A 25399-nucleotide genomic window follows, 5' to 3' on the forward strand; every position below is an offset into this window, starting at 1 on the left:
CATGGAGGGGGGGGACTTGGGCCCAAGATCTGGACGTGAGGAGCCGCTTGCTTGGCTCCTGGCCTGGGCATGGGCTTCTGCCCGGCCTGGCTGCCTCACGGGGTCCAGCACGTTCTCTGGAAGGACAGTCCCTGCCCTGGTGGCTCTGTTGGTGTCTGTCCTTGTGTCGCTGTTGTATTGTCCAGGCCAGGACTGTGTTTGCTGTTTGACTCCTGGACACCCTCAGCACAGCCATCTACCCCCCCCCTCCAGGGCCCACCCTGGCCATGAGCTGCCCCTCCCTCCCGCCACGCTTTCCCTGCCCCCTCCCGGGAACGGGGCTCAGAGCCTGGCCGGGCTACAGGTGCAGACTGGGGACACAGCTGAACCCCAGCGTCAAGCCTGCTAGGTCTGCATGCCGCCCCTGCCCAGTCCCAGCGGCCGCTGTGGAAGGCGGGGATGGGCTGCTCTAGCACGTGCTGGCCCGTGGGACACGATGCCCACGCGGGGCGTCCCCCCCCCCCCCGGGCCCCTGGCTCAGTGGAGCTGGGCTGGAATGATGATGAGTGGGGAGAGGCGGAACGCGGGAGGGGGTTTCTGGTCTTGGGGGAGATGGGAGCTCAAAGGACAAGGAGCTCCCTGCTCGCCTGGACCCCCTGTGTCTCCTGCACCCCTTCTCTGGGATACCCCTGTAAAGATGGGAATCTGGAGGGCGAGCCTTGCAGCGCCTCAGCTCTGCAGGGGCCGGGGAGGGGGGGAGGCCTGGGACTGGGGCACAGGGAGGGGGGCTGAGAACCTGAGGTGCTCTGGGGAGCCCCGCAGACTGGTGCCTGGGCCCGCCCAGCCCCGTCTGTCCATTTAGACGGGTGTGGAGCCGGCCCGCCCCTCGGAGCCGGGGTGTGGGAGCACTGGACGCTGAGCGCCTCCCTTCCTCCCCATGTCCCTCCCTCAGCTGGTCCCCAAGCGCAAGAAGAGGAGCCGGCGCAGGAAGACCCCAGCCCCAACGGCCCCCCAGAAAGCCCGGGAGACACAGCAGGGGCCTGACAATGTGGGCCAGGGGGCCAAGGCGGCAGAGAGGCGGGGAGCAGCCAGGACAGCTCCCCTCAAACCAGGGGTGGCCAGGGAGAAGGCCCCCAAGAATGGCAACCACATGGGGGTCAATGGAGCAAAACGAGGGGAAGCCAGGAAGGCCCCCCCAAAATCAGACAAGGCTGTTGGGGCCCCTCCCAGCGTGGACGGGCTCAGTGGAAAGCTGGAGGTCACAGGCAGTGGGCGCAGTCGAGGTGTGTGAGTGGGGTTTGGGGGTGAATGGGCCCCTGGGGTGGGCTGGGGCGGGGAAGCGGTTCCCAGCGCTTGGCCTGGCATGGGGGATGGACTCGTGGTGGGGGGCGGTGGGGCTGGAGGGGGGGCTGGGCACGTCTGTGGGCGGCGGGGGGAGGGGAGGGCTGCGGTTATCTCTAGATGCCTCGTAGCTGCCGTGTTCGAGCTCCCGGCCGCGGGCCCGTGGTGGCGGCGTCTGGGCGGTGCGGTGCCCCGCGTGGAGGAGGCGGGCCGCCTCCTGCTGTGCCCGTGGCCCGTGGCCGTGGGAATGAGGGCCCGGCGTCCAGGCAGGGCCGGGGCTCCCGAGCTTCTGCCCCCTGCTGACCCCTGCCTCTTCCAGGAGCCGCGGGGGCCCCCCGGAAGCCCAGGGCGGAGGGCGGCCTCGGGAAGCCGCCGGCCGGCAAGGTAGGTGTGGGTGCCGGGCCTGGGTCCCGCCCCGCCGGGCAGCGCTTCAGCCCACACCAGCAGCCGGCACTCCTCGGGTGTGGGCCCCTCCCCTGGCAGAGGGGCTTGGAGGGAGGGGCCCCCGTCCCGAGACCCCCCCCCCCCCGTGCCAGCCCTGCCTCCTCGCCCCCAGGTCCAGAGCGGCACCGCTTCTCCCACCAAAAGGACGACGGCAGCCAAGGCATCTCCTGGGGCCGCGGCCCCCGGGGGTGGGGTGGGGACCAAGAGCAAGGCCGAGGGGCCCCCCAAGGGGCGCAGGCCCAAGGCGCGGCCCCCGCTCACGGCCAGGAAGACACAGGCCCCCGAGGGGCCCAGGAAGCCGGGGCCGCCCGCCCCCGCCTCCTCGTGCACGGCGTCCAGCAGGAAGGCGGGGCCCAGGAGCTAGGGCTGGCCGCGGCGGGGAGGGCGCCCCCCCCACGAGCCACCGCTCTATTTAATTGTAACTTATTTATCAATAAAGAGTACCCTTTGTTTTCTCACACGCACGTCGGGGTGGGCAGACGGTGAGGCTCAGGGGCTGGGCCGTCGGTGTGGACGCTCGCCCGGCGTCAGGGGTGCCCCAGGAGCCCGGGATGCCGCCATCTGACTGGAAGCCACGGGTGGGGGGGGGGCGCTGCAGGGCTGAGCTGGAGGGCGGGGTGTGGCTCGCTCTGCGGGAGCCGGGAGGCCCGAAGGTTCACTATGGCAGGGGTGTGCGTGCATGTGTGTGTGCGTGCGTGTGTGTGCACGTGCACGCATGTGTATTTGCCAGTCCTGGAGCTTGAACCTGGGCGCTGTCCCTGAGCTCTTTTTGCTCAAGGCTGGCGCTCTGCCGCTTGAGCCACAGCGCCCCTTCCGGCCTTTCCTGTGCTCAGTGGGAGGTCAGCGCCTCGCCGGCTGTGCCGTCGAGGCTTGCGTGGAGCTGCCCTGCTCAGGTCTTGGCCTCCCGGGTAGCGAGGGCCGCAGGCATGAGCCGCTGGCACCCGCTCTGTTCTGGGCCTTCGACACGCTGTCTCAGCACTCAGCCACGTGCTGTAGGGGAGCCCGTGTGCCCGTGAGCCCGTGTGCCCGTGTGCCCGTGAGCCCGTGTGCCCGTGAGCCCGTGAGCCCGTGTGCACGGTAGCTGAGCCCCAGCCACGCCAGTGTGGCCCCGGAGCTGCAGCTGCGGTTCAGCCGACACCTGGTGGGGAGGGCGGGCCGCTTTACCCTCCCCCCCAACCCCGTCCTGACCGCAGACCCGGATGCACCGGCTGCCGGCTGCTCGTAGCCCCCGGTGGCGGTGGCGGGCCTGTGGCCGGCGTGCAGCCGCCGGGAGCCCCAGGGGGCTGCAGGGCGCCGGAAGGCCAGGCCCACCTGCCACGTCCTCTGTTGAAGGGACGGCCGGAGGAGTGGGAGTCCAGGGGACGGACGGGACAGGCGTGGGTGGCCAGCAAGGGGCACTAGCTACGGCCGGGGGCGGGGAGGGCTGCGGGGAGGGGACTGCACAGGGTGGTTCTGGAGGGACCTTGAAGGGGGGATGGAGCAAGGTGGAGCAGGGCAGTGGTGGTTGGGGTCTCGGGGCGTTTACAGAGGAGGGGACTCCAAACAGGCCGGGAGGCTGCGGGACGCAGGAGGAAGAATGGGCAGGAAGTGGAGGGAGCGGCCGGGGCGCAGAGGGAAGCGGAGGCTGCCCAGCACGGCACCAGATCTGCCTGCCCGGAGCCCCACGGGGGCTGGCTGGGCACCGCACTGGCCTCCCCGGGGTGCCAGCCCTCCCCGAGGGGCGTGGGGAGCAGGTGGCGGCCGGCACTTCCCGCGGGCGGCTCGGCCTGGGGCGGGGGCGGCTCCCCGGGCGTCGCCTCCTGGCGCTGGGGACTGGCCGAGCCTGCCCAGATGGGGAGGAACGTTCCGGCATCCTTGTGGGCGCTTGGTCAAGCCCCTCCCCCCCAGCCTGCCGCAGCCGCCTCCCCTGACTTTTGGGAGCTTGGCTTCAGGAGATCTGCCCGGTCCACCCCTCCGGGGTCCCCCTCGCCCCGAGGCTGCGGCTGCGTGTGCAGGCGGACTTGTAAACGACAACACGGAGCTGCATGCTAATCAGGCGGCGCCAGGCTGTGGAATATTTAATGACAAAAAGATGTTATCGACATATTGCCGTGTGAGGGAGAAGTGGGGTGTGAAGTGCTGTGTGTACCCCACTCCCGACTGTTCCCCCCACCCCCACCCCCGCACGTGCGCGCCTGCTTGTGGCCGTGCCGACCCAAGAGAAAGCGAGAGCACAGGGCAGCTCTTATTTTTCTCATGCCTTTTGAAATATTTTTTTTTTTGGTATTTCCTGTGTTTGTGGGAAATGTGAATCCGTTCTGGAATCACACTTCCCCCTCAAAGACCCCAGCAAATCTGCTGATAACTGAAATTAGGAAATCTGCTTAATAAGAATCAGCGCTCAGAATAGAACACTTGAGCGATAAGACCGAAGCTATTTTTGAAGAGAAGGAGTGTGGCCTTCCTTCTTCTAGAACTATCTGTGGGGTTTGGTTTTCCGCTTGGCCTTTTGGTTCAAGGTCTCGTCGATGGCGTGGAGCGAGAGCAGGGGGCGGTCACCGTGGCGGTGGGCTGGACGTGGGCGCGCAGGGCCCTGGGTGGGGTTGTCGAGAGTGGGTGTCTGCAGACACCCCAAGTGGTCAACTTTGGCCTCCTCGCCACGGGGGGGCGGGGCTCTCCGGAGACCGGCTTGGAGGAAGCACGGGACGGGAAGCACGAAACGGTGTCCGTAGGCTGCCTCCCCCGGCCGTGCGAGCTGAGCTGGGGACGTGGCTCAGGCTCGCGGAGATGGGGGCTGTCGTGCGGAAGCAGCCCGGGACACGCATGCACCTGGGGTGCGCTTAGTCTGCGCAAGGCTCCGGGGTCCGGTCTAGCCCCACACGTGGGAAGGGCCCGGTACTGCAGCGGGCACCCCTGGAGGTGGAGAGGGTCTGGGAGCCGAGGCGGGGCGGCTGTGGCCCCTCCAGCGGGTGGCCGCAGAACCCCACGCAGCTCGGCAGAGGACGGCAGCCCTTCGGGGGAGAGCGGGCAGATCTCCCGAGTCCCGGGACCGTCTGGGGCGCGGGGAGGCTGGCCTCCCGGCCTCCCCTCCGCTAGAAACGGGGTGACGCAGCAGCTCCCCATCCCACCGGCCGTCGCAGGACCAAGGCGGAGCCCACACGCGCTCTTCCCGGCAGGCTTTTATTACAAAGAAGGTTGCAGAGAGTCCCAGCCCTCCCGCCCAGCTCCGCGGGGCCCGGCGTCCAGGCCCGCCGTCCGTGGAGCTGGCCTTTCCAGTGTTGCCGCGGGGCCCCGGCCGCCCAGGAACCCCGCGCGGGCGGCAGCGATTCACAGTTGGCGCATGGCTTCTTCTTTCTTAATATATAAAAGCTTTTTTAAAAAAAAACAAAAAAATGGTGCTATCTTTAGAAACACTTCCAGAAAGATCAAGTAGCCTGGCTACAGCCACGGTGCAGCCCAGCCTCCCGCCCCTCGTGGGGACCAGGCAGCCCCACGCCCCTCCTGCCCCCCCTGCCGACGGCGGGCACCACCCCCGCGGCCACGGGGCCCACACACAGCCCTCCTGCGTGGAGCGGCGGGCGGCAGGCCCCGGTGGGCGGCGCCCCCGCCGGGCTGGGTGAGGTAGTGGGTCTGGACCGTGGCCTCGTCTCCCCGGCCGCCGGGAGGGGGGCCCTGTGCCCGGCACGGGGCAGCGGTGGGGGCGGGCGGCTCCTCCTCCCCGCCTGAGCCCCCCCCCCCCATCGGCGGCCCCGCGGCCCAGGGGCAGGGCCGGAACCGGGGCGCGGGCCGGCCCGGGGCTCTCGGGCAGCAGCAGCGCCGCCGGCCGCGCTCAGGCCTCGCTGTAGCATTCGTAGATGTTGTTCTCCATCAGGGCCACCACCTGCTCGAACTTGTGCTGCAGCTGCGTCCTGCGGGCCGTGGGGTTGGCCTCCAGGGCCGCCACGACCTGAGGGGGGGCGGAGGGTCAGCGGGGCGCTGTCCCGGGAGAGCCCCCCCCCCCAGCACACTGCAGGGCGGGGCGGCTCACCTGGGGCTGGTACCTCTTGGCGTATTTGTAAATCTCCGTCATGGCCACGTTGGTGTTGAACTCGTTCTGGTATTTCTACGAGGAAGCGGGGAGGGGGCAGGGATGAGAGCTGTGGACCCCACGACCCACGGGCCCCCCGCAGGGGTGCAGCCGGGGGGTACAGCCCTGGGGGTGCTCCACCCCCCCCCCGCTGGGCGCCAAGGCCCCCTCCCCCCTCCTCCCCGCCACCCCTCCGAGCGGCCCACCCTGGACTCCTCGGCCAGGTGCGCGTTCATCTCCTGCTCGCTGAGCGGCGCCATGTCCTGGATCTGCTTGTAGTAGCGCTGCACGATCTTGCGGTACTCGGGGATCTCCTTGGCGTACAGGAGCTTGTTGGTGGGCGAGTCCTGCGCGGAGAGAGAGAGAGGCTGACGACCGCCACGTGGCCCTCAGTGCGCCGGGGTGCTCCCACCGGGGGCGGGGGGCCTTCCCACCCCCGCCCGCCCCGCCGCCCGGGGGCCGCGGGGGCCGTCCTTGAAGGGGCGCCTCGTGGGCTGTGCGCCCGTCGCGTTTGCCCCTGTGGCGGCGCCGGGTCTTGGCCGGGGGTTGGGGGAGCACCCACCTTGCCCAGCTGCAGGTCGGAGATGGAGCAGGCGTCGATGAAGGCCTGGGCGATGACCGAGAGGCAGGCGTCGATGTGGTCCGTCTTCTCGATGTCAAAGACGAACTGGGGGTTCTTCAGGATATTCACCCAGAAGCGGAGAGGGAGGCTGCGGGGTGGGAGTGAGCGACAGGCCCCCCCGTGAGCCGGCAGAGGGAGGCGGGGCGCGAGAGCCGAAGGCCACGCGACTCCCACTCCAGCCCTCCCCCACCCCCCTCCCCGGAGGCTCCAGCCGGGTCTGGTTAGCATTAGAAGCCCCCGCCCTGCTGCCCGCTGCCGCTGCCCGCCCCCGGCTCCTCCTTCCAGCCTTGCGTGCACAGAGGCAGACCTCGGGTGGCCTGGGCCCTGTCCTTGGGGGGCCAGAGGAGGTGGGGTGCAGTCCCCAGCCAGAGCCACCCCCCAGCGATGCTACAGCCTGGAGCACAGGGGCCTCCAGAGCTCTGAGGAGGTTCTGCAATTGCTCAGAGACTGCTCAGAGGTGGTGTGGGGCCTGCGTGTGTGCATGTGTGTGTGCATGTGTGTGCATGTGTGTGTGCATGTGTGTGTGCATGTGTGTGCACACGCCTGTGAGTGTAGGTGTGTGGCTGAGGTGGAGCCATGAACTGGGCACAGACTGCAGTCGGGCGGGGCAGGGTCGAACCCGGCTCCCCTCCCCCCCCAGTGTCCACCAGAGGAGGCAGCAGGGGAAACTGAGGCAGAGAGAGGGAGGTACGCCATGTGGAGCGTGGCCCCGTGCCCCCCCCCCGCCCCACCTGTTGGTCTTCCAGATGTGCAGCGTGTCCGGGTCCGAGATGCCCCTCCTCTCCGCCTGCTCCTCCAGGAAGTCGAAGAAGTACTTCACCGCCAGCGGGGGCTTGTCTTCCCGGATGCTGAGGATGGCCTTGAACAGGTCATCCAGAAACTTCTGCAGCGTGCCCTGTGGGAAGCGGCCCGCGTTGTGAGGGAAACCCCGTGCGCGTGGGTTCGAAAGCACCGGAAACAGGGCCAGAGCTGGGTGGGCTGGGGCCAGAGTGTGGGCTGCAGGTGCCAACTCCAGCCTGGGGACGGGGGGACCCCCGCGTGGGGTGGGGGGGCGCAGAGTCTGGGCACACCTTGGTGGACAGCAGGCGGGTCAGGTAGATCTCGGGAGCACCTTCTTGCGGTGGCTCTGTCGGTGGGACTTTTTGGGCTCTGCCAGTTCGTCGGTGGGCAGCACCTGGGAGGCCAGACGGGGGTGGGTGCGGTGCCCTCCTCAGCCTCCCGGGGGGGGGGGGCCCGGGCTGTCAGCACCCAGGCTGCGGCTCCCGGGCCGGCCTTTCCCAGGGCCTGGGAGCGCCCTCCCGCCCTCCCCAGGCAGAGCGCCAAGGCCACGCCCCGCGAGGGGCCGGTCCCCAGGGGCCAGGGCTGGGCACTCACCAAATGGAAATACTTCTCCGTGTCCAAGTCTTTCACTGCAAGAGGAGAAACACAATAAATAAACAAGCGAGGAGACAGGGGGAAGAAGAGAGCCGCGGAGAGAACGGGACGAGCGGGGCCGAAACAAAGGCTCGGCCACAGAAAAGTAGCAGAAGACACAGGAAGAGGAGAGGCCCGAGCGGGGCCAGGGACCGCGTGCCGTCCTCACCCCTGCTCCCCACGGGCCCTGCCAACCGAGACCACAGGGGCTGCTGGGAGCCAGCCAAGACCCTGCTCAACCTCAGGAGGGGACACCGAGGCCCAGAGTCCCCCCGGCGGCCCGGCCCCCGCCCCCCCCCTGCCCGGCAGCTGCCAAGCCTTCTGGGAAACGTGCCTCGCCCTCCTCCAGCTGCCCACAGGACATGAGGGGGAGAAAGGAGGCCTTGGCTCCCCCGTGGGGGGGGGTCCCCAAGCCCGCTGGCTCTACTACCTCTGCCCAGTGTGGTATCCTTCTTGTCTGTGAGGCTCATGGCCAGCGAGGCTCCTTCTGGGATCTGATGGAAGGGAGGGAGAGGCCGGCCGGGGTCAGGGGCTGGGGAGGGGCCGCGGGGCCAGGCCTGGGGGCGGGGGAGAGGGCCTGCAGCGGCTGCACCTTGTAGTGGGCCAGTGTGTTCAGCTTCTTGCGCCCATCCTCCACTACTGAGGTGTCGTCCAGGTCCCGCAGGATGTAGCTCTGCGTGCTGGAGGCGAACCACTCTAGGGGGAGAGGGCGGGCTGTCAGGGCGGGACGGGGGCTCCCCAGGGAAGCCCCTCCCTGTAGGGGGTCTGCAGACGGGGGAGGGAGGGCGCAGAGGGGGGGTGTTCATGGTACCCACTGGCCTTGGGGGTAAAGGAAGGCCTGGGCCCTGGTGGGAGGCTGCAGGGGGCCGACAGTGTGCGGGACAGACAGCATCCGGAACGTTCCCCACATCCTTCTGCCTCCGCCCTCCTCCGGGGAGCCTATCTCCCGGGAATCCTTCCTACGGGGCCTCGTCTGGCCCCCTCGGCGGCCCGCCCTGCCCGCCCTGCCCACCGAGGTCGACGTCCTCGGCCCGCGGCCACTGGGAGTAGGGCACGTTCTTGCAGAAGGCCTCCAGGATCTTCTCCTTCACCTGCGTCAGCGTGTCCGTGTCCATGGCCCGCACGCTCAGGGAGTCCATGCCACAGCCCTGGAAGGACACGTTCAGGTTCTGCGGGAGAGAGGGCGGGCGGGAGTCAGCGGGCGCCGCCGCCACGCCGGGCTGGGGCTCGGGCTGGGGCTCGGGCCAGGTCCCAGGCCGGGACCGCTGGACAGCACCGCCCTCCGGCCGCCTGGGGCTGGGCCCCGCCCCTGAGGGCCATGCCCCGAGGCCCCCGGCCCCGCCCCTCGGACCCTGGCCCGGCCCCTCGGACCCCGCCCCAAGGCCCCCGGCCCCGCCCCGCGGACCCCGCCCCAAGGCCCCCGGCCCCGCCCCGCGGACCCCGCCCCAAGGCCCCCGGCCCCGCCCCGCGGACCCCGCCCCAAGGCCCCTGGCCCCGCCCCTCGGACCTCGCCCCAAGGCCCCCGGCCCCGCCCCTCGGACCCCGCCCCCACCCCCAAAGGCCACTGGCCCCGCCCCCTCGGACCCCACCCCAAGGCCCCCGGCCCCGCCCCGCGGACCCCGCCCCAAGGCCCCTGGCCCCGCCCCTCGGACCTCGCCCCAAGGCCCCCGGCCCCGCCCCGCGGACCCCGCCCCCACCCCCCAAAGGCCACTGGCCCCGCCCCCTCGGACCCCACCCCAAGGCCCCCGGCCCCGCCCCCGCGGACCACACCCCCAAGGCCCTGGCCCCGCCCCCAAAGGCCACTGGCCCCGCCCCCTCGGACCCCACCCAAGGCCCCCGGCCCCGCCCCCGCGGACCACACCCCCAAGGCCCCTGGCCCCGCCCCCCGCCCGGCTCTGCCCCGCACTCACCCGGGGCTTGGCTTCGATGTTCTCCCGCAGCAGCCACTCCTCGTTGAGCGTGTAGCGGGCCTTGCCCGTGATGGCGTCGATGGAGCCCTTGTTCACCTGCTGCTTGATGGCGCACAGCAGCAGGAAGAAGGGCTCTCCCACCGTCTCCTGTGAGGACGCGCTGTCAGGTGCGGGCCGCCTGGAGGGGCCTGCCCCCTGCCGGCAGCGAGCGCTCCCCGGGGCTGGGGTCTCCCAGGGCCAGGGGAGGTGGAGACACACACAGCAGGGCCGCAAACGACCCGGAGCTCAGGCGACGCAGGCCTTGCGCTCCCGTCCCCACCCCTGGCCCGTGGGCTCCACCAACCACAGCCCCGAACCACTTCCCAGTGGCCATGGCTGGGCGAGGAAGCCTCTGGTCCGCTCCTGAGGCCCGCTGGGAGGAGAGGCGGAGAAGGACCCCAAACGCAATGGCGTCGGGGCAGATTTGGCAAGCACAGGAGGGCGGCCTGCCAGCCTCGTCCCTGACCCAGTTTCCAGATCTGGCAGGGGAAGGCACTGGCGTCCCGCTTTCTAGAGGATGGGGCCCGGCTCAGGGCGGACAGCCTGGCGGAGGCCACAGCAAGTGGCCGCAGGGGCAGTGGCTGAGTCCCCTGTGGCTAGTGGACTTGCATGGGAAGAGGTGGCCGGCCACAGATGGGGCCCCCCAGGGACCCCCCGCCTTGTTCCTCCGTAGGAGGCCAGAGGACCCCGCAGGTGCCTGAAGGAAACGCAGGCCAGGGAGGGCTGCCCCGCCCAGGGCCGCTCAGCGGACCATGCCGAAGCCCAGACTGAGATCCCGGGCATTGTAGGCCCCACTCGCTCTCCAGGCTTTCCTCTTTCCCCGCGATCACGGTGGGCGTTGAGCCTTTGCCGCCACAGGGCGGCTGACGTGGAGAGGCAAGCCTCCCCGTCTCCTCTGTTCGTGGCCTCTCCCCCTCCTTGCCCAGGCTAGACCGGTGCCAGGCACCCCCCCTCCCACCCCCCTCCCACCCCGACTCATTCCCTGAGCCCTCCAGGCTCCGCGTGGGGCCTGTATCTCTCTCTCTCCCAGGGCTGGGAGGTCCTCGGGGGCCCAGCCGGGGACCCGCTTTGCCTCCCAGATCCAGAGCCTTGGCCCTGATGTGCACTGGACGGGGCTGCCCGGCAGATACAGAACACGTTCCCCTCCCCCCCGCGGGGCCCGGCGGCGCTCACCCTCAGGCAGCTGTACATGCAGATGGACATCCAGTTGGTGAGCATCTTCTCCACCACGGACTCGGTGCGCCGCAGCATGAGCTTGGGGTTCTTGGAGGCCGAGGCGTCGATGAGGTCCACCAGCAGCTCCTTCATGATGCTCGTGTAGTACTCCAGCTTGCCGTGCAGCGCGATGGTCAGCAGGGAGGCCAGGCTGCACCTGCGGGCGCGGGGCCGTCAGCCGGGCCGGGCGCGCCCCCGGAGGCACGGCCCCCCCCCAGGCGCCCGCCGCCTGACCTGTCCCGCACGGCAAAGTCCTTCTGCTGCTCCAGCGCGTGCACGAAGACGATGAGGAAGTGCTTGTTGTTGATGAGCGAGGAGAACAGGCTCACCCCCTCCTCCATGCCTGGCCGCCGGTCCTCGGGGACCTGCACAGCGAGCGCGCGCGCGCGGTGAGGACCCGGCACCCCAGCGGCTGCCCGGTGCCCCCGCTCCCCCCACCCCCGCAGGCCCAGGAGGGGCCGGGGGCCGCCCTCACCTGCCACTCCCCCAGCAGCGGGTGCGTCTCCTGCGCAGGGGGGCCGCCCGGGGCGCCGGGGGCCCGGGAGGGCAGCACGTAGCGCTCTTCATAAAGGGAGGAGCACTGCGGGGGCAGAGCCGGCCGCTCAGTGGCCACGCGGGGCTCTCCCGACGAGCGGGGCGCTCGCCCGCTTCCAGGAACCCCCAGGACGGGGCGGGGGGAGAGACCTGGCCACCGTCACGGAGGCAGGGCGGGCAAGGCCGGCTCCCCTGCCCCCCGGGTGGGGGCCGTGGGGACGGCCGGTGCAGCAGAGCAGGGGAGGGGTGGGCAGCGGCTTCCGCACAGACAGAGAAGCAGCACGTGAACGGAGAAGGAACGGGGGTAGGTGGGGGGGCCGGCACCCCCGTTCCCTGGCCGGCCACGCAGGGGGGCAGGCCCGGCCCCGGGTTGGGCGGGTGGGGCTGACCTTGGGGAAGAAGGTGCGGGTCACGAAGTGCCTGTACTCCAGAAACGGGATGCCCTGGCTGCGGTTCAGCTCCTTGGTCAGGTCCGTCATGTCCGTCTGCAGCTCGGCAAAGCCTGGACGGGCAGACGGCCTCAAGTCCCTCTCCCGCCCCGAGGGGCAGGGCACGCCCGCTCTCCCCGCCCCGTCCCCGCCCGCCCGCCCACCCGCCCGGCCCGTTACCCTTGCGGATCTCCTCGCGAATCTGAGACTCCATCTCCTCCATCTGAAGCAGCGTCTTCTGCCAGTAGCGCTCGGCGCGCCGGCTCTTGGTGCAAAAGACAAACAGGGCTGTGGGCGGCAGAGAGTAGGTCAGAGCTCCGGAACCCACCGGAACGCCTCTGCTGACCCCTGGGGCCAGGGCCCGGGCTCAGGCGCCAGAGTAGGGGGCAGATAAATGGCCTTGGCCGGCCAGCTCGATGGGGCCTGGAACCCGGGGACCGGCCAGCTGCACAGGGCCCCTTTCTTAGGAAGAGAAATGGCTGCATAAAGCAGTGGTTAGCAGCAGCTTTCTCTGTTGAAAGAACTAGGGGTTTGTTTTCTTCCTGCTTTCTAGCACTTTCCGTTTCCCCTTCAATGGCCATATGTTGCCTATGGATTAAGAAACTAAAAAGCAAGCTTCAAGGCTGGGAATGTGGCCTAGTGGTAGAGCGCTTGCCTAGCATGCATGAAGCCCTGGGTTCGATTCCTCAGCACCACATACACAGAAAGTGCTCAGGCCCTGAGCCCAAGCCCCAGGACTAGCAGAAAAAGAAAAGGTAAACTTCATTAAAATCCCTCTCTAGGACAGGGGAGGGCACCTAACATATGTGGACAGATAGGAAACAGGGAAAGCGTGCACGGTGCAATGATGTCTTCTGCCCTGTTACCTTTCCCAAAGTTCCCTACTAGTTTTGGTTTTTGGGGTTTTTTTTTGCAAGTCCTGGGGCTTGAACTCTGGGTCTGGGTGCTGTCCCTGGGCTCCTTTTTGCTCAAGGCTAGCGCTCTACCACTTGAGCCACAGCGCCACTTCTGGCTTTTGCTGTGATTAGTTGAACATAAGAGTCTCATACGCTTTCCTGCCCCAACAGGCTTCAAACTGTGATCCCGGCTCTCAGCTTCCCGAGTAGCTAGGATGACAGGCGTGAGCCACCGGCGCCTGGGTTCTTACTACTTTTTAAAACTTGGAGTCTTGTGCTTGTTGTGCCGGAGCTCTACCACTTAAGCCACGGTCCCAGTCCCTTCTACAAATGTTATCATTGGATACAGTCACTAAAAACCAAAACCTTCGGCAGGAACCGGCGGCTCAGGCCTGTAATCTTACTCAGGAGGCTGAGATCTGAGGATCGTGGTTTGAAGCCAGCTCGGGCAGAAAAGTCTATGAGAGACAGTGCCCAGGACCAGCGCACGCGCACGCACGCGCGCGCACACACACACATATACACGGCACATACATTACATTCGCCATGCAGACAGCCCAGTGGATCTGAGGTCAGACGTGCTCTGCTGTCAGCGGTACAGTGTCACCTTACAACCCTTCTGTTGTTCCAAGAAGACCCATACCCACTAACGCGCCCCCCTCCCCCGGCACCCACTAATCCACCCCGATGTCTGTGAATTTTCCTACTCCAGCTATTTTGCTTAAAAACCAGCAAACCTGTGGCCTTTAGTATCTGCTTTTTTCCCTCGTTCCTCACCATGTTGTCAAAGCCCATTGATGTTCTCCCATGAATCAGTGCACTGTTCTTCTTTATGGCTAACACTCCATGGTCTGGCTCGACCATGATTTTTTTTTTAAATTGTTTTGGCCGGTCCTGGGGCTTGGACTCAGGGCCTGAGCACCGTCCCTGGCTTCTTTTTGCTCAAGGCTAGCACTCTGCCACTTGAGCCACAGCGCCGCTTCTGGCCTTTTTCTATTTATAAGGTGGTGCTGGGGAATCGAACCCAGGGCTTCATGTATGCGAGGCGAGCACTCTTGCCACGAGGCCATATCCCCAGCCCTGCACCATGTTTGTCTTATCCTTCCATCAGCTGGCGGCCGTCTGGGTTGTTCTGACCCCTTGTCTATTACAAGCAACGGGGCTCTCAACACCGGCGCACAAGATTCCGCGTGGCTGCGCGCTTTCCTTTCTCTTGGGCAGATTCTCAGGAATGGAATTTCTGGGCCATATGGCAGCGCTATAATTAGCATTGTGAAGAACATCCAAACTGTTTTCAAAGCAAGCACACCTTCCCGAATCCCCCCCCCCACCCGACTGGGCCCAGCTCGCTCCGCCGTGTCTAGTACGTGGCTGATGTAACTGTATCCTAACACCTCGGCTTGCTTTCCTGAGTGACCGGCCCCACCTCGACGCCCACGCCTCCCGCGTCCCCCTCCCCGGGTGCCTGCCCCCGGCCCCCCGAGGGGGGCACCTTACCAACCACAGACAGCAGCAGCAGCACGCAGCAGATGACGATGGAGACGATGATGGCCGTCTCGCTGCCCCCCAGCTGCAGCGTGGCGATGGTCTGGTTGAAGTTCCCCACCTGGATCTGGGGGGGGGGGGGGGCGGGAGGGGCTGTGGCTTTCGTGGAGGGGACGCCTTGCCTTTTCCCACTGGCTGTGCAGCCCCCGGCTGAGCCGCCTGGCCCCTCTGGGCCTCCATAAAGAGACCGGCTCGGCGAGGACGCGAAGGGCGTCGTGCGGTGATGGCCGTCTACCCTCGCGCCTGGGCCTGGCCGGGCCACGGGCTGGGGAGACGCGCAGGCGTGGCTGGGGGAGCCCAGGCCCTTGAGGTCCCCGGGGCCGCAGTCCCTGACCCTGAGCAGATGCCTGAGCCGCTAGGGGCTCGGTTTCCCCGCGTGTCCACCGGGGGACGAGGGCCGGGCCGCTCACCGTGATGGGCAGCTGCCCCTCCGCCCTGCCCAGGGACTCGTTGACGGAGCAGTGGATGACCCTGTCCGAGACGATCTGGATGTCGCAGGCCACCTGGCCGATCTTGATGAGGTACTCGTGGCTCTCGAGCCCCAGACCGTCTTGCTCCTTCTGTGGGCGCAGAGGAGAGGCTCGCGGGGGGCGGGGGGGGGCGCACGGGGCGCCTGGCCCCCCCCGGAGGTCCCCCCCGCCACACTCACGTGGATGACGAGCGTGAGCGGCTCCCCGGGGGTGGTGCTTGATCCAGCGCTCCCGCTTGGCGGTGGAGAACTGCGGGTTGGGGAGGTAGTCCAGGTGGAAGTGGCCGCCCCGCCGCGCCCGGGCGGGGTCCGGCGGCTCCTCGGCCAGCGCCGCCTCGTCCACGTAGGCCCGCCCGTTGATGAAGAAGTCCACGGGCGCCGAGGCGCTGCTCAGGGCCCCCGGCGACGGGCAGGTGATGAGAGTCGCGTTGAGGACCTTGCACAGCTGTCACGGGCGGCCGGGGACGGAGGACAGACGGACGGACGGATGGGGGGGTGGTGGAGGAAGGCGGGGGGAGGGGAAGGGGAGAGAGAGGCCGAGATGGGAAGGAGGCGGCGGCAGGCGGCCTGGCGGTTCAGGACCGCGGGCTGCGCGGCCGCCCCGCCCCGCCCCGCCCCGCCCCGGGCCCTCACCGTGGGCTCCCGGCCGATGTGGTGGACAGCCATGGACACGTTCTGGACCATGTGGAAACGCTCGCCGGCCACCGTGATGGTCCTGCCGCCACTGCGGGGACAGCGGGACGGTCAGCCCCCCCCGCCCCCCGTAGCCCCCTAAGCGAGGGTGGCCCCGGCTCACTCACCTGACGGGGCTGCGGCGGGGGCTGATGGAGACGATCACGGGGTTCTGCATGTAGCGGAAGGTGAGGTTGCCCTGCAGGCAGCCCCGGCGCTCGAGACGCACGCACAGGGGCACCGGGGCGGGCGCGGAGCCTCCGGGCACCGTGCACGTGATGCTGCTGTCCGTGCGCCTGGGGGGCGGCGCGCCGGTCACCAGCGCGGCCCCGCCCCGCCCCCCCCCGCGCGGGGCCCGCCACCCGCCCCGCAGTCCGCTCCTCCCCGGCCCGGAGGCCCCGCCGGGGAGGTGGACAGCACAGGGCCCCCTCCGGGCCGGGGAGCAGCCAAGCACGCGCGCGAGGCTTACACGAGCTCCACGCAGGGGTCCGTGTGGTTCACCAGGACCTGCAGCTCGGAGCCCACGTGGAGGTGGGCCCCGTGGACGGTGATCCTGGTGCCCCCGGCCTTGGGGCCCATGGCAGGCTCCACTGAGTCCACGGTGGGCAGCTGGGGGGGGGGGAGGCGGTCAGACCTCAGCCGGGGGGTAGGGGACGAGGAGGGGGAAGGGGAGCAGGCGGGGGGGGGGTGTGTGTGTGCGGGGGGGGGGGGGTGTCTCACCACGTAGGAGAAGCGCTGCCGCGAGTGGCCCTCCTTGGAGGCGTTCACGGTCACCACGGCCGAGAAGGAGCCGGGGGCCGGCCCTGTGCGGCACACGATCCTGCAGTGGGGGGGGCGGGCGGGGGGGGGGGGCGGTCAGCGGGGTGCACACCGCCCCGCCCCACCCTGGCCTCCAGCTCGCAGCCGGGAGACCTGCACCGGCACTGCGCGCGTGGAACGGCACAGCCACGGGTGAGGGGGGCGGGGGCGGGCGGAATGGGGCGGGCGGAACGGGGCGTGGCGTGGGGGGAGGGCAGAACGGGGCGGGGCGTGGGGGGAGGGCAGAACGGGCTGGGCGGGGCGGGGGGGGGGAGGGCGGAACGGGGCGGGGCGGGAGGGCGGAAAGGGGCGGGGGGAGGGCGGGGCGGGGCGTGGGGGGGAGGGCAGAACGGGCTGGGCGGGGCGGGGGGGGAGGGCGGAACGGGGCGGGGGGCGGGGCGGGCCCGGCGCCGCTGGCCACTCACTCCTCCGACACCGTGTACCGGTCCGCCAGCAGCTCGCACGCCACGCTGCCGACCCACACGCCGTGGGCCACGTCGCTGAGGCGCCGGCCCAGGTTCCGGCCGCGGATGGTGAGCAGGGTCCCGCCGTCCAGGGGCCCGCTCAGCGGCTCGATCTGTGGACCGCAGGGGCGGGCGGGGCGGGGGGGGGGCTGAGCGCAGGCGGGGGGGGGGGGGCTGAGCGCAGGCGGGGGGGGGGCTGAGCGCAGGCGGGCGGGGCCGGGGGGGGGCTGAGCGCAGGCGGGCGGGGCGGGGGGGGCTGAGCGCAGGCGGGCGGGGCCGGGGGGGGGGAGGCTGAGCGCAGGTGGGCGGGGCCGGGGGGGGGAGGGCTGAGCGCAGGTGGGCGGGGCCGGGGGGGGGGGGCTGAGCGCAGGCGGGCGGGGCCGGGGGGGGAGGCTGAGCGCAGGTGGGCGGGGCCGGGGGGGGAGGCTGAGCGCAGGTGGGCGGGGCCGGGGGGGGGCTGAGCGCAGGCGGGCGGGGCCGGGGGGGGGGGCTGAGCGCAGGTGGGCGGGGCCGGGGGGGGAGGCTGAGCGCAGGCGGGCGGGGCCGGGGGGGGGGGGGCTGAGCGCAGGTGGGCGGGGCCGGGGGGGGCTGAGCGCAGGCGGGCGGGGCCGGGGGGGGAGGCTGAGCGCAGGTGGGCGGGGCCGGGGGGGCTGAGCGCAGGTGGGCGGGGCCGGGGGGGGGGCTGAGCGCAGGCGGGCGGGGCCGCACGGCCACGCACGCGGGGGGGGGGGGGCGCTGCCCATAAGGACGCGTGCGAGCCAGGAAGCCCACGGGGCCCACGAGACACAGACGTCAGCCCCCGGGGGCCACGCGTCCCACACCCCGGGATCCCAGATCCCAGGCCAGAGCCGATTGGGCGAGGGCTGGGCCAATCAGGATCCTCGGGCGAGCGTTAACCGTGACCGCGAGGATCCGCGGTGCCAACGCCCGGAGGGCGGGACGGGGGTTGGGGGGGACGGGATGGGGGGCGGGGGGGACGGGGGGTGGGGGGGGCGGGGGCGGGGGGGGCGGGGCCGCGCCTACCAGGCGAATCTCCGGGGCGGGGCAGGGGCCCGAGGGCGCCGGCAGGGGTCCCCGCAGGCGGCAGCCGTCGCTCCACGCGCACAGGTGACCCAGGTCCTCGCGGCCCAGGCACTGGGAGCAGTCGGGGCTGCCCGTGGCGCAGTTGTAGACCTCGACTGGGGGGACACGGGCGGCGGGGTGGGCGCGGGGCGGGGGCTGCCGGGCTCCCGGCGCCTCCTCCGGCCTGGTGGGTCGACCTCAGTGGGCCGCAGCCGCGCCATGGCGGTCCCGGGTGCCGGGTCGCAGGCACGAGGCTCGGAGGGGAGACCCGCCCGGGCTCGCACGGCCCTCGCACACTGCCTTCGTGGAGGGCGAGTGGGGCCCCGTGGTACCCAGAGAGGCCGAGACCCCCATACACAGAGGGCAGAGCGGGTCCGTGGTGGCAGCCGCCCCTCGGCAGGGCCACCTCTGCGAGGGCACCGCTGGCAGGTGTGGTGAGCAGTGGCTCACGGGGTCCATGCCAAGCCCTCTGTCGGGGAGGGAGGGGGTGGAAAGGGAAGGCCGATGCCCACCGCCGCCCGGGGGCAGGGGGACAGAGGGGAGGGCATTGGGGACGGCGTGGCGAGCGCTGGCCCTCCAGGCTGAGCCCCGCCCGCGACGGGGACTTCCTCCGGCCCTCGGGGAGGGGGGACGCCCACCTGTCATGGGGTCGGGGCTGTCCAGGAACTGGGCTGGCCGCCCCTTCAGCTGGAGGCTCAGTGCAAACACCTGGCTCTTCTGGGTGGTGTGCAGCTGAGAAAAGGAGGCGAGGGTGAGGGCGGGGTGGTCTGGGGGAGGAGGGGAGTCACCCCAGGCTGCGGGACCCCTCCCCCTCCCACCCCAGCCCTGCGGGAGCCCTCCCACCTCCCCCCCCGCCCTGCGGGAGCCCTCCCCCCTCCCCCCAGCCCTGCGGGAACCCTCCCCCCTTCCCCAGCCCTGCGGGAACCCTCCCACCCCAGCCCTGCGGGAACCCTCCCCCCTCCCCCCAGCCCTGTGGGAACCCCCCCACTCACCACCACTTGGTTGCAGCGCACCGCAGACTCGTTCACCCACACGGCCTCGAAGCTCTCCTCCAGCCCGAAGCTGCACTCCAGCGCTGTGCCCTGGGGACGCAGGGGCAGGGGGCGCTGGGAAGGGCCACCTCAGCCCCTCCCCGCCTGCCCTGCCCCGTCCGCGGGTGCCCGGGGGGGAGGCGCCGGGGCTCCCACCCCAGCACTCCCGCCTGTGCTGACGCACAGGCCGCTGCCCGCCCACCCAGAGCCCAGAGCCGGGCCCTGGACTCAGCTCAGAGAGAGACACCCGCTCCCTCCCGGTCCAGCCCGCAGGCTCCAGGCACTCGTGTCCCCCCCCCCCCCCCGCGCCCCCCGAGGCCTCTCCTGGCCAGGCCTCCGCTCCAGCCGGTGCCTCTTGGGGCAACCGACAACTCTTCCCCCATCAACAGGATGGACTGCGGCCTCCAGTTCCAGCTCTGGTGTTGCAGGCTCCAAAGGCCCCCACCGCCCCCGCCCCGGCAGCCCACCTCTTCACCCACGGGGGCAGGGGGGGGGGCAGCTGGCACGGAGCCTGGCCTTCAGACACCAAGGAGAGTCAGAGGTTCAAGTCCCTTTACTTCCTAGCTGTAGGACCCCGTGCAGGTCGCTGCTACTCTGAGCCCCCCTTTCGGGACTGCGCAGCGGGAACGGGCGCCCCTAGCCTGAAGGGCTGTCAGGAAAGCAGGTTAGGGGTGCACGTTAGGGGTGTGCACGCACGCGGGGTGTCTCGGCGCTAGCTAGAGTGTCTGTTAAAGCGGCGGCGAGCAGGGCCGGCGGGGCGGAGGGTTAAGCCAAGCCCCCCGCCGGCCACACGGCCGACCTTCCGGTCCCCGTCAGTGACACCCCCATAACAAAGCAAGTGAGCCCCCCTCCCTGGGGTCCCAGCGTGAGAGCTGATGCAGGAAAGCAGTTGCTGACGGGGTCAAGGGCCATTCTGTCCCTGCCAGGCTGAACGTGAGCAGGGTGGACCACCCTGCCTAGGGCTGCCCAGAGGGGCAGCTGCAGAGCCCAGGACCAGCCCTGGGGGTTCTAGAAGCGGGGGGGAGGGGGAGCGGGGATGTGTGTGTGGAGGGGACTGGTGACACAGGGTAGGTGAGGATTTCTGTGGCTGATGACAGCAGAGACCTCCAGTTACACAGTTGGGATCAGCCAGGGCCAAACCCGGGCTGGAGCCTCCCTTTCCCAGGAGCCTGGGACGCAGGCGGGCAGAGCCCCCCTTCCCACCCACCGGCCTGTGCGGGCGGGGCCCCTGGGGGAGGGTGGAAGGCGGCTCCACCCTGGCCCTCACGAACCCCTTCTGATGCCTCCCAGATGCCTGGCTCGGGGCCCCCACTTGAGACACCGTCACGGGCCTCAGCTCCCGTGGCAGCGGCGGATGGCACGATCCTGGGGCTGGGGTGGGTGGCACCGCTCCAGGACTTAGCCTTGCCCCCCCCACCCCCCCCACCCCGAGGAGGGACCTGGAGGGGCCGGGTCTCCTCCCCGAGTCCAGACGGGGCAGCTGGGGCTGGCCACCAGGGGTCCGGGGCTGGCCAGGCTTTCCCTCTGCACACGGGGAATTGGGGACAAAGGCTCCTCCGCGCTCCTCCGGGGAGGACGCAGGGGACACGCACCGGCCAGGGGACTCCACCCGGTGACTCCGGCCGACCAGGGCGGGACGGGGCCGAGTAACGCACAGGCCTTGTGTCCGGGGCCTGCGGCGCCAGCTACGGCTGGGCCCATTCTGCCGGGTGACCGGCAGCCACATCGAGGGCTGGCCCTGCTCCCTTGGCCTCTATGGGCCGCCTCCTGTTCCCAGTCCCCATCAGCCCGGCCCCTCCTCCCCTCTCCCCGCTTCCGTGCAGGGGAAACAGCTTTTCCCAAGTGGAGCGGGAGATGGAGGGGGAAGGAACGCGGAGTCCGTGGGGCTGGAGTGCCGGCTGGACTTAACTGTGGGCACGGCTGGCGGCCTGGGGGACCCCTCCACCCCCCATCCCGGCTCGGCCTCTACGTACATGGAAGGCGGCAGCGCTGGTCACCGGCACCAGGATGTCCTGGGAGCCGCCGGTGGGCACGGGCGGCAGCGACATGGGCAGGGTCTGCGGGCAGTCCCGCGGGCTCTGCGGAAGAAGCGGGAAGTGGGGTCACCTGTCATTTCTGGGGTACTCCACAGTCCCGGGGTCCTCTCAGGAAGCCTGGCTGTGCCAAAATCTCACCCTCACACCACCTCACCTGACCGTCGTTCATGCCTGCCACAGGGTGGGCTTCAGGGGCGCTGCTCTAGGGACAGGGAAACTGAGGCACAGAAACCCGGCGACCACCCAGTGGTAGAATCCTGAGTGACTGCCCTGCTGGGCTGGAGCCGTGGCAGGTTTGGGGACCCCAGAGTGGCAGCAGGCACCCCACAGGACGGCACTGGGGCCCAGGGCCCAGCTCTGTCCATGGATGGTGGGGAGAGACCAGGGCCAGGGCCAGGCCGGGAGGTAGAGCGAGCCGGCGCCCACCCGGCTGGCCGACACCCCGGGTTCAGTGGGGGGGGCCTTTCCGAGACCTTTCTCGCCACCGAGCTGCATCCCGGCTCGGCCGCTCGTTAAGGGATGAGGGCTGGCGGTGGGCACCGAGTCGCCGGCCCTCGCTGACAGCCACGGGCCGGTCAGCTCCGGGCCCCGCAGAAGCTGGCGGTCCTCCCGTGCTGCTTGCGCGGAGAGCCAGGGACGTCAGGGAACAGAGCCATGTGTTTCTAGTTAGGCTCTGAACGGCCGCCTCGGCCTGGCCAGGGCCCAGCAGCTCTGTCCTCTGGTCCCCCTGCACTGGCGAGGTGGCCGGCAGTTGGGCAGCGGTGGCCGGAGGAGCCAGCTGTCCACCCCCATCTCACCGCGACAACCACAGCCCTGTGCACAGCCACGCTACCGAGCGGGGAGCCACGGCGGCCTTCGCTCTACCAGCCTCTCCACGCCTGGCCTGGCCCGTGGGCGCCTCCGTGCCAGGCTGAGGGACCTTGGGCCCACCCAGCAGCCCAGGGAGACTCGACACCAGGACTGCGCAGGACCAGAGAGCGAGCCACCAGCTTCCCAGGGCCGGGAGGCCCGATGCGCTGCGGAGCCTCTGGATCCAGCCCTGCCCGGAGGTCCTGTCGGCCTCCCACTGGCTCATTAACCGGGGGCCGGAAGCGCTGGGGCCCAGAGCCAGGGCAAAGCTGAGCGGGGGGCAGCAGGAGACCCAGGCTGGGCTGTTGGGGTGCGCACACCCGAGGGTGAGCCCTGGTGTCCTGATCTGACACAGCACTGGCGGGATCTACAGCCGGCACCACGGGATCTGCGGCCCCAGCCGGGCTCAGCCACGGATGGCTCCACGGGCTCCTGTGCCCTGGGCTCATCACCACACCAGGTTCTAACTCCATCGCCCCCCCTCCTGCTCTCCAAGCGCCTGTCACGTGGCCTGGGGGTGCGAGGAGAGGGCGGTCCGCCTCCCCACCCCGCCTGTGGCCCTGGCCTCTCCTCTCCTCACGCGATGGCGGCACCTCCTGAGGGGTCTGGCTGGGCAGCCCCTTGGCCTGCTGTCTGCCCAGGAGGGCTGGCGCCTCCAGAGCTAACGGGCACTTAATTAAATGCCAAATCGAGCGTGGGGTCGGAAGCTGCCTCGTCTCCTGCCAGATTACAGTAATCCTCTACGACAGCCCCGCCGCGCGCCCAATCCCGCTCCCGAGGAAGACCGGCTGGCTGAGCCCTGTCAGACGGTGGCTCCCCCAGACCGCGAGCTCTTAGGTAGTTGTCAAAACCCGACATCTCCAAAGATGCCTTCCCTGACCCACCCACGAAGAGTGGATGGGCACAGGGGCCCTTTCATCGAGCACCTTCCACGCCCAGGTGTGGAGCTGGTGCCTCACGCAGCTACCTACGGGTCTTCGCTCCAGCCTTGGAGGGAGATCCCATTTCTACCCATGGGAAAACAGGCCACAGAGGTTTCGTGGCTTGCCCGGGATCAACAGCCGTCAGGGAAAGCGAAGGCTTGTGGCTTGTGGCAGAGCGACATCGGAGGGTTCTTCCCAGCTCACAGTACACGCCAGGCCCTCGGTAGGCGCTGAATGGCTGGGTCCTCCTGTCCTTCCCCCCGTTCGCCACCCCCCCCCCCCCCCGCCGGCCGGCTTTCTATTGTGTGTGCAGGCCTGAGCTGGAAAGAGAACATGCGATCCAGATGTGAACCCAAACAACACGGCCAGCATCCTGGCGGGACCCCGGCGGGCTATGCACCGCGCCGCGCCCAGGGCTGGGGTTTGGCCTCTCCCAGGGCGGGACGCCCACACGGCGCCCCTCCGCGCCCAGCGCGGCCACCGCCGGCTCTGCTCAAAGCCGGCCCGCGAGGGGCTCGGGCCGGGAGCCCCGGCGCCCAGGCTGGGGCCAAGCAGCTGCTCCTTCACCCCGACGGGAGCGGGAGGGGCCCCGCAGGACGCCGCGCCCCTCCCTGGGACCTTCTGCGGGGCGCCCCGGGGCGTCCCCGGCCACAGGCAGCTCCCTCGCGGGGCCATTTGCAAGCAGATACCAGAGCTCACGTGGGAAGACAGGCAGGGACGTTCCCCCAGCTCCGGACCCTTGGAAGAGAAAGCGTCTTCCAGAAGGGTCCCGGTTCAAGGCCCCGGCCTGGTAGCTCCCAGGTGGGAGGCGTTAAGCAGAGGTCTGGAGGGGGCGGCCCTGCCTAGCGAGGGAGCCGAGAACAGAAAGGAAGACAGCAACAGAGTTACAGCGGGGAGAATAGGGCTGCACTTTCACCCCAAACGCCATCTCTACAGTCTCGGGGAGGGGGGCTCGCCGACCTAGGACCTTGAACAGAACCTGAGAAGAGGCGGACGCCGCGGGGGAGGGAGGGGCGGGGGGGCGTCCTGGGTCTGGCTTACCGTGGGGTTCGGTGAGGCTGCGCATCGGGACTGGTTGGAGACACAGGCGTGCTGCTGGGCGCACCAGAAGCAGGGCCACGGGGCCGACAGGCAGCTGGTGCAGCTGCAAGACGGGGGGGGGGGGGGGGCTTCAGACTCCTCCCCTCCCCCAGAAGGCCAGTGCCAGCCCGGGGGGAGGGTCCTGCTCATCCCCAGGGCCGCCTGGGAAAGGTGTGCGAGGGAGCCAAGGGGGGGCCTCGGGGAGCCTGTCGGGTGCGATGATGGAGGTCCGCGTGCCAGGCGGGAGCCACGGGCCCCGGTGCCCACCCCCCCCCGCACTCACGCTTCCCGGGGCTGCACGTGCCCCACGCGGCTGCAGTCGTAGATGGTGAAGTTGGCCGTGACGATGTGGCGCCCGTGGACCCTCAAGGCCATCTCGACAGTCACGTGGTCTGGAACGGAGGAGGGGAGCGGGAGGGCGCATGGGCCAGAGGTCCTCGAGGTCCGAGGCGAGACTTCTCCTGAACCCCCCGCCGTGTCCCGCTCACCCTGGGCGTCCGGGAAGGCTGGGAAGTGGTCCCGGGGCAGCAGGTTGCAGTAGGCCAGCTGGTGGTCATAGGCGGGGCCCGGGACGCGGGCCACGGTGCGGATGTCGCCCCCGTAGTCGCAGGCCATCTCCATGCCGCTGAGGCTGGGCAGGCTGCCCGAGATCTGCAGGATCATGCCCTGGGGGCAGAGCACGCTCAGTCCCGGGGGACCCCGGGGTGCCCCCCTGGCAGCCAGGCTCCACCCGAGTCCCCTGAGGGTGGCGGGGGGGAGGCGAGGAACGTGTCCCGTGGTAGCCAGTCCCGTGAGGGTGCGGGGGGGGGGTCCGCCCGGGCGCTCACCGGGTACTCCTGCCGCACGTCGATCTCCGCGGGCAGCACGCTCATGGAGGGGCAGCGGCCTGGGCCCTCGCTGGCGCTGGTCCAGAAGTGCGGCTGGCTGGAGTTGGCGCAGTCCTGCCGCAGGGTGCACCTGCGGGGGTGCCCGGCAGGGTCAGGGTGCTGCCGCCCGCCCGGCCCCCGCCCCCGCTCCCCGGCCGCCCCGCCCGGCCCCGCCCCCAGGCAGCCCCGCCCCCGGCCCCGCCCCCAGGCCGCCCCGCCCCCAGGCCGCCCCGCCCGCCCCCGGCCCCAGGCCGCCCCGCCCCCGGCCCCAGGCCGCCCCGCCCCCGGCCCCGCCCCCAGGCCGCCCCGCCCCCGGCCCCGCCCCCCGGGCCTCACCGGGTCTCCAGCGTGCACCAGCCGCAGTAGGCGTCGGCGGCGCCCACGCAGTCCCCCGCAGGCGGTGTAGGCCTCGCACGCCGCGACCTTCACCCGCGCCATCTGCAGGCACAGGAGGGGCGCGGCTCAGCGAGGCCCCGAGGGGGTCGCCCACGGAGGCGCGGGGTGGGGAAGGGCTGGCGCCGGGCGCCGTCCCCCCCGGGGACCCCTCACCTGGTGTGACGTCATGAGATAGAGGTAGCCGGGGTCGGCGGGGTCAAACTGCATGACGGGGTGCACGGGCTCCCCGTAGGCCAACCGTCAGCTCGCGGCTGCTCACCACGTGCATGGTCTCGTTCAGGTTGATCTGGGGGGGGGGGGGCCGCGGTCAGGCCCGGCTGCTGGGTGCTGGGCAGGGGGGAA

At 70.4% G+C, this 25399-nt stretch overlaps 1 protein-coding gene across 1 annotated transcript in view; it reads right to left on the minus strand.

Moving 5' to 3' along the window:
• Positions 1-4917: 4917 nt before the first annotated feature.
• The window catches only part of Plxnd1 (plexin D1), a 34300-nt gene continuing 13818 nt past the window's right edge, over positions 4918-25399 (minus strand). Inside the window, 38 exon segments of the mRNA XM_048356299.1 lie at positions 4918-5689; positions 5771-5845; positions 6016-6156; positions 6372-6519; positions 7163-7326; positions 7502-7539; positions 7542-7605; positions 7806-7840; positions 8275-8338; positions 8437-8540; positions 8857-9013; positions 9755-9901; positions 10967-11165; positions 11243-11373; positions 11484-11588; positions 11932-12044; positions 12151-12258; positions 14364-14478; positions 14822-14971; positions 15061-15090; positions 15092-15325; positions 15514-15604; positions 15681-15848; positions 16022-16161; positions 16273-16372; positions 16776-16927; positions 17838-17992; positions 18515-18608; positions 18869-18958; positions 20881-20985; positions 23757-23859; positions 24079-24187; positions 24284-24461; positions 24623-24752; positions 24998-25053; positions 25055-25099; positions 25211-25291; positions 25293-25343. Of these exon segments, the coding sequence (XP_048212256.1) occupies positions 5573-5689; positions 5771-5845; positions 6016-6156; positions 6372-6519; positions 7163-7326; positions 7502-7539; positions 7542-7605; positions 7806-7840; positions 8275-8338; positions 8437-8540; positions 8857-9013; positions 9755-9901; positions 10967-11165; positions 11243-11373; positions 11484-11588; positions 11932-12044; positions 12151-12258; positions 14364-14478; positions 14822-14971; positions 15061-15090; positions 15092-15325; positions 15514-15604; positions 15681-15848; positions 16022-16161; positions 16273-16372; positions 16776-16927; positions 17838-17992; positions 18515-18608; positions 18869-18958; positions 20881-20985; positions 23757-23859; positions 24079-24187; positions 24284-24461; positions 24623-24752; positions 24998-25053; positions 25055-25099; positions 25211-25291; positions 25293-25343 (4287 nt within the window). The 3' untranslated portion in view covers positions 4918-5572.

Source organism: Perognathus longimembris, chromosome 10 (genome assembly GCF_023159225.1).
Source record: "Perognathus longimembris pacificus isolate PPM17 chromosome 10, ASM2315922v1, whole genome shotgun sequence".
Lineage (NCBI taxonomy): Eukaryota > Metazoa > Chordata > Mammalia > Rodentia > Heteromyidae > Perognathus > Perognathus longimembris.